This window comes from Salminus brasiliensis, chromosome 2 (genome assembly GCF_030463535.1).
Source record: "Salminus brasiliensis chromosome 2, fSalBra1.hap2, whole genome shotgun sequence".
Lineage (NCBI taxonomy): Eukaryota > Metazoa > Chordata > Actinopteri > Characiformes > Bryconidae > Salminus > Salminus brasiliensis.
The window spans coordinates 13,605,525-13,618,008 of NC_132879.1; the positions used below are offsets into that span (position 1 = coordinate 13,605,525).

Sequence of the window (12,484 nt, forward strand, 5' to 3'; positions counted from 1 at the left end):
CAGTGATGCTAAACACCCAGTATTTCTGAGAGGGATTGTCCATGATTGTCCAAGTGGTTGCTACAGGCTTTTGGCCGCAGGTAAACAGCAGCCTGGTCGGTATTTGACCTCAGTCGGCTCAGAGTTCATTTGATTCGGGTGCAAAGTCGGCACCCCATCCGCGAGGTGCTCTGTTGAAGTCGCGTCTTTTGGACATCCTGTCCAGCGGCAGGCCAGGCAAGCTTTGGGATTCCATTGCCTCAAAGCTGATGACTGGGATCATCCTCTTGCTGTGCATGGGACCCCCAAAAGGCATTGCAACTCTGGCAGAGAAGAGCAAGTCTTGTTATTTAATGGAATCTGATTCTTACAGTTGACTGACCAAGAGCATGTAAAGAGCCTCTGTGTGCATGTATACACTGATCAGCCATAACATTAAAGCCACCTGCCTAATATATAATAGTAGTGTAGGCCCTTCACATGCTGCCAAAATAGGTCTAACCATTCAAGGCATAAGCTCCACAAGACTAATGACCAAGTCCAGAGTGTCTAAGACACTGTTGCCACACTTTGGCTCTTGTCAAAGTGGCTCAGATCCTTATGCTTGCTCATTGTTCCTGTTTTCAACACATCACCTTCAGGAAGTGACTGTTCACTTGCCGACTAATATGTACACCCCCCCCCCTGTTGTTATTAACTTCATGTCAGTGGTTTTAATGTTATGACTGATGGCTTTTGCATTAGATGATCAGACACTAACAGAACAAGGCTTTTTTTGTACTTGGCAGTTTGTAGTGAATTATAACCTTCACGTCCCCACTTCAGCTCAACGCTAAATCAAAGTAGTGATGCAATTTCGGTTGGGGCACAGAGATACCTGATACCTCTCCATGCGCAATCAGTCTGGTGGCTTTGAAAGGTGAGGGGGGGGCTAGAGGCAGTTCTTCATTTTTATTTTGGGTTTAAATAGGTTCTCCATCATCATACCCACTCTGGGCGGCCTTGATGCCAAAGCCAAGATAGGATTTCATATGGGAAGACACTGTGGAAACACAGACCCTCATAACAGAGCGGCCAGCTCCATCTCCCCAGATAATTGGGGTAATAATTTGATAGTGCTGGTCTCCGGTGGGTCTGTTTAGAACAGATAATCACCATGGATAATGTGCTGGTGTTGGGGAGAGGGGCCTCCAGCTGAACCCTGCTGTCACTTATCCTAGCACTATGTGCCTTTGGCTTTTGTTACTGCAGAGAATAAACCTTAGAGCACTTACTATAAGCCTCCTCTGAGGAAACAGTTATTTTAGGAGCTTCTTCTCAATGGCTTCAGATTTTTCAGCCCTACATGGATGGTGGCAAAATGCAATGGATTTTTTTGGACTCTCCTGGGAGTCCGATACATGTGTGGCAAGTGTCCCTCTGGACATTTGTCCTTATCTTTGCACCTGTCAATCAGTCCTCATAAAAACGGCTTCAGGTTTTTATGGTTTTAGGAAAGTGATCCACCTGCTGATGTTCTTCAGTCAAACTAATTGTGGTTCTCCTTCTAGCTCAGTTTTTAAACCAATCCTCAGATTTTCCAGATTTGTGGTGCAACACATGAGGATAGTGATCCACCTGGAGGTCCCTGAGGTCCAGTATGAGAACTAACTGTTTTAGAAAATGCTCTCCATGCTCAGCTCATATAAACAAAGCTGGAGTGCTGTTTCCTGCTGTAAGAGCTATAGGTCGTCACTTTACAGCCTTGCTGGTGTTTTTTTTTTTTTTTCTTTATTATTTTGGCAGAAATGTAAGGAAGGAAGGTATAACTGATAGTTTTGCCATATTTCTAATGTATTTTATTTGCAAAGCCATTTTTGATTAGTATAAAGTTTCCCTAAATCTACTGTAGTTAATTATTGTTTTTTGTTCTCTTTACCACATATTTCATGTCTTCCTGATGAAAATAAATTTATGTGAATTAAAGTATTCATTATTTACAATTCAGCACAGTCATGTTCAGACCATTAAAAAGTCTAAAGACCAGTGTATGTATGCTTCCTCACCTGTTAAAACACCTATAGTTAGCTGGCTGGAGTTTCTCTGGTTGAGGTAGCTGTGCGTTTAAGGAGGACAGAAGCTCCTCGTTGTCTCCCAGTGCCTCTCTCCATGGTGAGCAGTAGGATTTAGGAATTACTGTGACGTTAAACTTCTCACGAGGAATTTCCTTCAGAGGACCAGAGTAACCTGCAGACAGTACCAGAACAATATGAAACCAAATCGGACAGAATATGTACTCAAATGCCAAAGTAACAGCCGGAATATTAGTACACTTAAGACCAGGGGTACCAAACTGCGCTTCTTCTGGACCACCAGCACTGAATACGTCTTCCTCACTAAAACACACTGATCTACTCAACTGCTAGTGGCCCTTCTTGGGTGTAGGGAGTGTAGGGAAGGAAAAATGCTCTGTGTATCTGTAGAGCTGTGGCCCAAAAGAAACTTGGTTTGAGACCCATGCTCTGGCTCTACACTGTTAAAAGTATAAGATCCTTGAGGAACTTTTGGAGGTTCTTTAGTTTGAAACTGTGGAGGAAGTGTATTGTTTTCATGGGAACATGAATGCATCGTACCTTTGATGATACAGTTATCCTTTGTACCCTGGGCAACAAAAGCTACTCTGGAGGAACCTCTCAAGGTGCTTTGAGAAACCTTCAAGAAAGGGTTTTTTAGAAGAAATAGGTTCCTTGAAGTTTCCCCAAAGCACCTTAAGAGGTTCCTCCAGAGTAGCTTTTGTTGCCCAAAGTACAAAGGTACAACACATTCATGTTCCCATGAGAAAGGTACACTAGAAACTAGAAAATCAAATCCTGGAGACAGAGTGTATGAACAGAAGGTTTTAGGGTACCACCCCAGTAACAGTTGTTTAGTTTTTTTTGTAAAAATAAGAATAATATAATAAAATACAAAATCTAAGATTGTGCAGCACTTTTAATTGCATGATGTAAAATATTTTGTATGTGTCAATATAAATAGCAATCAAATATATGAAAAGGAAATGCATCAAATATCATTTTTATCAATTTTCTTTTTCAAGGAAATATTTGTTTTTCCAGCTCTTATCTTTGCCTCCAAAGGTCCCCTGAACTGACATTTGCTGATAACGTTCCACATTGTAGAAACCCAAAACAAAGAAAAGTGTGGCTTCTCATCTTCTCATCACTTTCTCTTGCCTTGTGGATGTCGACTACTTTCATTTTCAGATTTGCTAAGAGGAGCTCTTGCTTCCTGAGTGTTATCACAAGGTCTGAAGAGTCAGAGAATTTGCTTTAGGATCAGGAGGACAGTAGCCCAATAAACACAATTATTGCCAGTCTTCACTTTCAACTGTCATCACTATAGACTATGCATCTTTACTATTATTCCACGGCACACCTCTCCGAAGCCTCAGTCAGGGCATACAAAAAAAAGCATTAAAAAAGTACTTAGTGCTCTGTTTAAGTGGATGTATTCTTGTCGCATTAGACAAGAGCTGTAGCACTTATACTGGGCTATACCCCCTAGCTGGACTGGACTCTGGTAGCCAGTTAAGGACTCCCCGCTATTTGTCCCTGGAAACAGACCCTCATACCCACCCCCACAGGCTCAGACTGACATTCAGAGATGCATTAGACAGGGTTTTCTTACGGCACTGTCTTAGCTCAGGTTCAGAGTTAGTCATTCAGGCCCCTTGTGGGACCAAATATGGTTAAGGGCGCAGAAAGACGTGATGAAGGCTTATTTAGGGGTCTGGACAGGAACATTAATTGGGCTCATCCAGTGTCACTCAGCAAGGTAATCATTCTCACGTATCAGAATTACATTTGCTTGTGTTATATGAGATTCATTTGGGAATATTGGAGTAAGGCAATACAGTCTCTTCTCAACTGATAAGTGTCTGCATAGTTTTAAAGGTACATATTTAACCATTTTATTGGATAAGGTGTGCTGGGATGTACAGCACTGACATTCACAGGGGAAAAAAACGTTAAATTCAGTTTCCTGTCCCTTTCAACACCAGTCTCTCAAACTGAATCATCACCATCAACTTTTAAAAATAGCTTAGGTTTCTCTCAGTGAGACTTGAGTGCGTTCTGTGGTTTTATAATGCTAGCTAGCACTAGATGTAACGTTTATTGAATGACTGATTTAAAATTGTGCCATGTTCAGTTATGCTAATCATGCACTAAAAGATTACGAAAAGACTGTAGTCTTTAGTCACAGATGATTGAGAATCTTGCAGGGTCAATATTGGTAAGACTGCTACTAGATTCCTTTTGAGATTATTTCTCATCATGCTCCAGATAGAAATGTACAAGAAGAGAAACTGTTGAACAGTGGAGCAGAAACAGAAGCAGCTTTTGGCCACAGCTGCTCTTCTGTGTTCCTAGTGTGTTCTGGAAAAAATCCTCCCTCTGAAAAATGTTGCCACAGAACGTGGATGTGTTTATCGGAACGTCAAGACTTGAAAGAGACTGAGTTAAGACTGTCCTGAGCATCTTACACCAAATGATCAAGATGACAGGAACAAGCTACAACTCTAGGAAGACTTACATGATTTTAATTCGACATTGGAAATTTTGCGACAGTGAAATCGATTGAAAAGTCATTGTGGTGTAAGGCCAGCATTAGGTTGTGACCATCTAAGCAAACCAAACTTTGTATTTAAATGTTTTTCAGTTTTGCAATAACGCAGCATGAGACGGACATGGAAGGAACATTCGTGGACAGCTATTCTTCACCCCAGCTAATGTCAGACAAACCCTACAGGCAAGTCATTCCTGCTGTGCTTGTCTGATGCTGAACCTAAAGTCTGCTCTGTGGATCCCCAGGACCTGAAATAACACTGGCTGAATACTTCACCCAAAGCTGCAAACACAGCTAACAATGAATGAAAGCTAGTAGAGGGCAGTTAGCATTACGTAAAACAACCTCCAGCGAACCAGTCCTTACTCGCTTCCACTAACTGGTAGTTGGTAACATTTTTGAGTGCAGTATTTCTTTAACGCCAATCCCAATCCATTGCTCTACCTGGAGCAAGGACGCTGGGGCTGCCTTTCTTTGCCACAGTTTTCTTCAGAGTGGTAACCAGACTGTGTTTACCGGGTACGGGGTATGCCAGGTTCTCCTTCCCTCCCTGTAGATGTAAGGGTGTCTGACCCTGGCTCTGGAGCTGGTTCTGGAGCTGGCTCTGAAAGTGGTTGTCCTGAGGGGGAAATTTAGGCATTAATTCATGAAATTAATCATGAAAATGAATACATCTGACAAAAAAGAGATTACAATACAGGATATTATATTACTTTAGTTTTACAAACTGTAACTTGTATTAGTTTAATTCCACAGATGGCAAAAAAAAAAACTAAAATGCCATTTGGAAGTTAGACGTGCATGGATGGCCTTTTGTTGGCACTAAAATGTCCAAAGTAATTTTTATAAAATATTTTTATTACAGTATGACCTGTAACCTACAGTCAGAGTGTATTTAACTGATGGCTCATGTTTATAGTTAAACCTCACCTTCCTCATTCTCTAAGCTCTCTGCAGCCCTGGCAGGAAGAATCGAGTCAAAGTCAAGACAGAATTTCATAGTCTCATTTTGCACAAATGACCTTATGATGCCTTAAATTCTGGTGATGTACTAAATAGAGACTTGCATAATCATGGCATGAGATGGCCCAGCTATCTGAAATACTTTAGGAGCTTGTTTGTTGGATTTTTCAGCCTATTGACTACATATATATATATATATATATATATATATATATATATATATATATATATATATATATTTGCAAGAGCACACCGAGTAAACATCCACTGTGCAGGCTAGAAAAAGTAAGTGAACTTCTGTGTTAATGACTTCTTCAAGTGCATTCAGTTGCTTACATTTTTGATCACTTAATAACACATGTCCAAAATCTCCCCTGCTTGTAAAAAAATGCTTTTCCTGATTTAACACATCAAGGTCATCACTACGCACAGCTGAGGAGATTGTATCGTTGTTTACTAAAGGAAAATAAGAGAAAGAGACAGTAGAAAGTGAGAGGCCCTACAGAACTTGTGTGGTTTGCTTAAAGGAAATAGAAGTTGTTTTATCGACAGTGGTGATCATGTGTTTTAGTGTGATTTCACTCAACAATGCCTGAATTCTCCCTTTATAGATCCTGACTTTTTCATTGATCATCAGTTCAGCTCAACCTACCTGTAATTGCAGTATAGGTTAAACCAACTTTTCCATTTTCAAAAGTTCTAATGCTGACAAACTGCTGTTACTATTTGCTGCAAGTTGTATCAACTTGTCTGGTATTTGGAAGCTTTTTTATAGTGTATGAGTCAGTGAGGCTTATTTTACATCTTACGTATATGACAGTGGATGCTTCAGCAGTGTTCTCCACCGTGTACTTCTCAACTCTCTTCTGCCTCTCCTGGAACATTCTGGAGCCTCTGTTTGACGTCAAGTTCAGCTCCTCCATCATCACATCTTTGGGCACGCTGACCTTCCTTCCAAGGTTCAGGCCCTCTGAGACATACAGATGCGAAGAGTTACATTCCAAAACTTTAGTCAGTCCATTCACAACACATTATTATACATGTATTGTAGCACCATTTGTGTAAAGACCATTCCCAACACCTCACTACACTAACTCATAAAGTAAATAAGACCGAGGGAAATGGCTTTTAATGCATTTTGCAAATGAACTCTTTAAATATTTGTTCAGCTGTCTACTGTGGCTTAATATCCCCAGATATTAGGCCAAGGCATGTTAATCTGCTTATGGACTCTGGGGCTACAGGTGGTCATGGGCCTCATGGGTCTAGCTAACATCAAGAAAACAGTATAACTCAACATGACACAGTTCCCTCCCAACTGATCTTGGACTAATGTTACCTTATACCGGACCACGTGCCACTTGACTGGCTGCTGACTGTCTCTAATCACCACTCACCACCTCTATTACTGCATCACATTAAACCCAGAACTGGAGCACAAAAAGCCTAGCTTCATCACCACCACACATTACATAGCTTACAGCATTATGTTAACGTCAAGTTCACTACACTTCAGAAGCTCTTATATCAGAAACAGTTTCCAAATGGACACTTTAAATGTAATGGTAATAAAAAAAAAAAGCTGAGAATTGAGTTGTCCAGTAACTATTGAGCCTCTAAAAATGAAGACACCATTTCGATGTAAATACCTTCAGATTAAAGTGGAACGTTTACACTTTGAGCTATTATTTTGTATTTAATATAAATTATTTTCAGAATATGTTGGGACAAGCAGAGAGACTGACAGAGTAGTGAGTCAGAAATGTAAAGAAAACATATAGCTGCTCACAGCTAGCAATATTATGTAGAAAATATTCATTACCTTAATAAACATTTAAGGCATTTAGCAGACGCTCTTATCCAGAGTGACTTACAAAAGTGCTTCACTATTTACTCAAGAATAACCTTAGCTAGTTTGAATAGACTAAAAATTTAAATATATCTCTAAGTTTATACACTACTAAACACAAGTCAATATGGAGACCATAGTACTCTATTTAAACATTTATATAAACAATTATAGTTCTAACTATAGTTAGTTATAAACAATTTGTGCTAAATAACGTAACCATATAAAAGGCCATCTAACAGAGACTAAGCTTAATGAGAAGGCTGTCTTTTATGGGTCCATTTAATTGCCTGTGGTTATAAACAGGCAGCTGGATGAAAAAACTCCAAGAAAAAGCTTCAGCTCACTTCAGCAGAAAAACTCACTTCACCAGGGTCAGATTTAGCCGAGCTTCAGCAGCCGCTGGGCCAAACATGCAAACAGCTGAGCTCACCGGAAAAAAAACACAAACACATACACACCATTTCTCAGGCAGTGATGGTCATACTGCAGCTCATCTTTATTTACACCGTGACGCAGTACACTGAGCTTGTGTCTCACGTGACCATGAAGAACGCTTTTTATCAGCCGCTGCTGTCAGTCAGAAGGCTCCAAAGTCCAGAGGCTTCAGTCCAGCTTAGCCCTAAGCCAGGGGTCACCCATCTTTTCTATAAAGTCTTATGCCTAGATTAGCTTGTCAGGGCCATGGCTTGTAATGAACCCATTAACAAAAACCAGAAGAGGCACGTCCTAAAAACCAACAGCCTTTTGCTTCTCTAAGTAGGTTATCAGTACTTTAAAAATAAATTACTATAACTGATGCTCACAAAGCAGGAGAAGGTGATAAGAAGATAGCAAAGACTTTTCAGGAAGTTGTTTCTTCAGTTTTTAATGTAAGAAAGGACATTTAACCGGAACAGTGGAGGTCAAGTTGAAATCTTCAAGATACCTTTAAATAGTCTTTCTGCAAAAGACCTCCAAAACCTCTGGAGACTCTGAAGTGGTGATGCACTATTTTATTGTGCTTCTGCAAAAATATAACCTTCCTTAAAGAGTCACTAGAATAAAACCTTTCCTGTTTCCTCACCACAAAACTGAGCATCAGGGGATTTCAAAATAACTCCAAAATAATCACCAGCACATTTCAGAAATGGTACACTGATGAAGTTACAACAGAACATTTGTGGCTACAATGAACAAAAGTATGTTTGGAGAAAAAGGGTTGCAGAAGATAATGTAAATAACATCTGTAAATGTAAAGTACAACGGGAATTGAGCATGCTTTGGGCTTGTGTTGCAGCCAGTGGCATGAGGAACATTTCTCCTGGTAGAGAGAAGAATGGATTCAATGAAATATCAGCAAAATTCACATCATCACAAAAACTTCAGGGCATGGGTTTTCATGGCTGAGCAGCTGCATGCAAGCCTTAGATCACCAAGTGCAATGCCAAGTGCTGAATGGAGTGGTGTAAAGCACACTGCCACGAGACTCTGGAGCAAAGAAAGCGGGTTCTGTGGAGTGACGAATCACGCTTCTCTATCTGTCAGTATGATGGACAGGTCTGGGCTTGACGAACTCCAGGTGAATGTTACATGCCTGAGTGCAGTGTGCCAACTGTAAAGTTTGGTGGAGGAGGGATAATGCTATGGGGTTGTGAAGTTAAATGCAAGACATTTTGGACAACTGTATGCTTCCAACTTTGTGGAAACAGTTTGGGGAGGCCCTTTTTTGTTCCAACGTAACTGTGCCCCAGTGCACAAAGCAAGGCCCATAAAGGCATGGTTGGGTGACTGGCCCACACACAGCCCTAACCTCAACCCCACTGACACCTTCAACTAGAACAGCATCTGACCTCACAAATGCTCTTCAAATGCAAAACCTCCCACAGACACACTCCAAAGTCTCCACTTTAGAAAGCCTTCTCAAAAGAGTAAAACTGTTATAGGTACAAAGGGGGGACTAATTCCATGTTAATGCCTAGGGATTTAAAATGGGATGGCATTGAAGCTCCTGTAGGTGTAATGTGTAGGTGTCCTGATTTTTTTGTCCATAAAGTGTATATTTTATATAGATAAAATATATTTGATTTGTTGGATAGTTTATTTGTATGTGTGTGTGTGTGTGTGTGTCACCTCCTCTGGCTTCTCTGCTGAGGGCCAGTGCCTGTTGCTGCCGCTGTTTGGTGAGACTATTGTGCGCGTTCTGCATCTTCTCCCCTCTGTACACACACAAAAACAACAGTCCAACCTGATTATTATTTTACAGCAAATGAAACAGCAATATCACACTTGATTTGCTTTGTTAAATTGTCTTAATCTTCATTCCCATTCTGTATATCATCCTACATACCCTCCCTTACACAGCATATGTTAGTGGTGTCCTGTTCTTTATATACATGTTAGTGTTACTAAAATAATTGACCAGTACAGTGATTTATTTGTCTACTCATGCTTTAGCAGAGCTCAGTAACACTGACATAAATAACTGATCAGCACAGTGATTTATCAGTCTACTCATGCTTTAGCAGAGCTCAGTAACACTGAGATAAATAACTGATCAGCACAGTGATGTATCAGTCTACTCATGCTTTAGTAGAGCCTAGTAACACTGTAATAAATAACTGATCAGCACAGTGATTTATCAGTCTACTCATGCTTTAGTAGAGCCTAGTAACACTGTAATAAATAACTGATCAGCACAGTGATTTATCAGTCTACTCATGCTTTAGTAGAGCTTAGTAACACTGAAATAAATAACTGATCAGCACAGTGATTTATCAGTCTACTCATGCTTTAGTAGAGCTCAGTAACACTGAGATAAATAACTGATCAGCACAGTGATTTTTCAGTCTACTCAGGCTTTAGCAGAGCAGTTCAGTGATTCACTTAGTCTGTTTAGTCCAGTGGGAAATCATCAATTGCTATGTCCACTGGACATTGTAAGGTTTTCAGAGCAACAAAAAAATGTAACCAACAAAACAACACCTCAAATCACAGTCTATATACCACACTGAAACAGCGAACTGTGAGTGACCCTTTGCTTGTTAGTCAAACATCATTTTCCTGTAGTTGGCAGTTCTTGGGCACTTTAAGCAACTCCAACTATAAATACAAATCTTAAAGCCAGGCTAAAGTTTCATAGTTGATACCATTAGTACAATATAACAAAGAAAAGTCATATAAATATACATGCTTCTTTGTGTTCTGGCTACCGCACATGCCTATATCTCTCAGTGAGGGAGGGCTTTTCCTACTTGTGGCATTAACAGCAAGTGTTTGCTCTATATTTAGCGAAGGCCAGTACTTTCCCAGAAAAAGCTCCCTGTTGTGCCTTATGAGCTATCCCATACATTTGTCAACTACTGAATTGGAGTCTCCTCCTCCTCATGTATGGTATCTGACAATAGCCAAAAAGTTACACAAGCTCATAGTGAAGAACCATGAAATGCCTCAACTTTATACTGCACCAGAGGGCAGTGTAGAACTATGAGTTTGGTTAAGATTCCTTAATATCTGTTTAGTCTGAAAAAATAAATAAAAAAGACAACTGCAGCTTGCTAAAGGCTAGCACGCACCAGCGGAGGAGGAGCTAAATTTAATCTTACCTTCAATTTAATGGGATAAACATTTTACAGCATCATTTAGTAAATATATTATTTTACTACCTCACTGTTTTTGTATGAGGTGTCTAGACTAGCAACGCTAGTTGTAGTGAAAGCAGATAAAATGTGTGGTGGCTTGGCCTATATTTTGTGTTTGGGAGAGAAGTATCTTTTAAATATTATTTAAAATAATGTCTTACAAATTTATATATATATGAAACACTACTTGTATGGTTAATAAACATGATGGTGTTTAAACAAATGAATGGGAACCATTGTTAAAGTGTTATTAAATTAATGCTAATATGAATCTGTTTGTAGCTGCATGCTGCTGTCTGTCTGCCTTCTGGACCAGTTTCTCTCGCCTGTGTCCACCAAGACCTTACCTCTTTGTTTTGCTTTCCTTTCTGATTTCTTCTCCCTTTTCCTCTCTGATTCATTTAAATACACTGTTTCTGCTATTCTGTCTTGGTGCTGACCTTACCAAACTGTGTCCAATTTGATGATTCCTTCTCTGGATCCTAGTGTTGTTTTGTGCACAGCAGAATGGTGCTCTGCATGGATGTGTATGTGAATGTTTACCCTGAATGTTTTACCCTGAATGGACTTCTCAAAAATTCATCCTTAGTTCTTCATTACCTCACTCTATCGGATCAGGTATTATACTACTCTGTTGTGCTATCTGGTGATGACCAGAGGAGGATGGATTCCCCTTTTTAGTACTGGTTCCTCTAATGATTCCTTCTTCTTGCTCTTCCTCTTGGAGCCAGATCTCGATAACGCTGCTTTGTGACAGCTGAATTGAGGGGTGTATTCTGTATTCTGTATTCTATTCCAGTATTCCATTACACCCTGGCCCTGATAACTGGCATGCTATTATATGCTAGTCCAAATTCATTATCATTCTGTAATGTCTGTAAGCTTGGCTTCCTGTCTGATAGGTGCGCTGTAAACACCAGGACACGTTATGTCACGGTGAGATCTCAAATTAAAGATGAGCAGATGCTCATAGCATTCACACCACACGCCTGTCAGCAGCTGTTCTGCGGATGAGGAACATCCCACTCAGACACAAACACACACACACACAGGAAGCCCGTTCCCTCCTAATTCGGCCTAATGCGTTTTGTGTCTGAGAGAGCATCAGCAGCTTACCTGTGTGTGAGTGTGTGTGCTGAAGGGGAAGCTGTGATGTTGCTGCAGGTCTGGCTGGATCTCAGTGTGGAAGAAGATGGAAAGTGCTTGTATAGACTGCCTCTGGACTCCTGGCCTGTCCATGTGCTTACATCATCACAGTAATTTTAGCTAGGGGGGCAGCAGGCTATATGGGGTGAGGATTTACACATAACCCAACCCCGTATCCACCATAATAAAAACCTGATCCTTGCTGTGTGTGTGCATGTGTGTGTGTGTGTGGGTGGGTGTACGGCAGGACAGCTGAGTCCGTCCAGACTGTCAGTGCTTCATCTGAGATGAAGAGTGGGAAACATTTTAGACATACCTCAGG

General features: G+C 40.5%; 1 protein-coding gene across 1 annotated transcript; it reads right to left on the bottom strand.

Moving 5' to 3' along the window:
- Positions 1 to 118: 118 nt before the first annotated feature.
- On the bottom strand, positions 119 to 9,584 carry myoz3a (myozenin 3a). The gene is made up of 5 exons (XM_072673565.1): positions 9,509 to 9,584; positions 6,357 to 6,517; positions 5,029 to 5,176; positions 2,025 to 2,205; positions 119 to 302 (listed from the first exon to the last, which is right to left on the bottom strand). The coding sequence occupies exons 1-5, from the start codon at positions 9,582 to 9,584 to the stop codon at positions 119 to 121; spliced, it is 750 nt and encodes a 249-aa protein (XP_072529666.1).
- Between the last annotated feature and the right edge of the window lie 2,900 nt (positions 9,585 to 12,484).

Coding starts and splice junctions, on each gene's coding strand:
- myoz3a (XM_072673565.1), bottom strand. CDS start 9,584: ATGCAGAACGCGCACAATAGTCTCACCAAACAGCGGCAGCAACAGGCA. Junction 6,518..9,508: donor CAGCAGAGAAGCCAGAGGAG/GTGACACACACA, acceptor TGTATGTCTCAG/AGGGCCTGAACCTTGGAAGG. Junction 2,206..5,028: donor CCCCAGCGTCCTTGCTCCAG/GTAGAGCAATGG, acceptor TACTGTCTGCAG/GTTACTCTGGTCCTCTGAAG.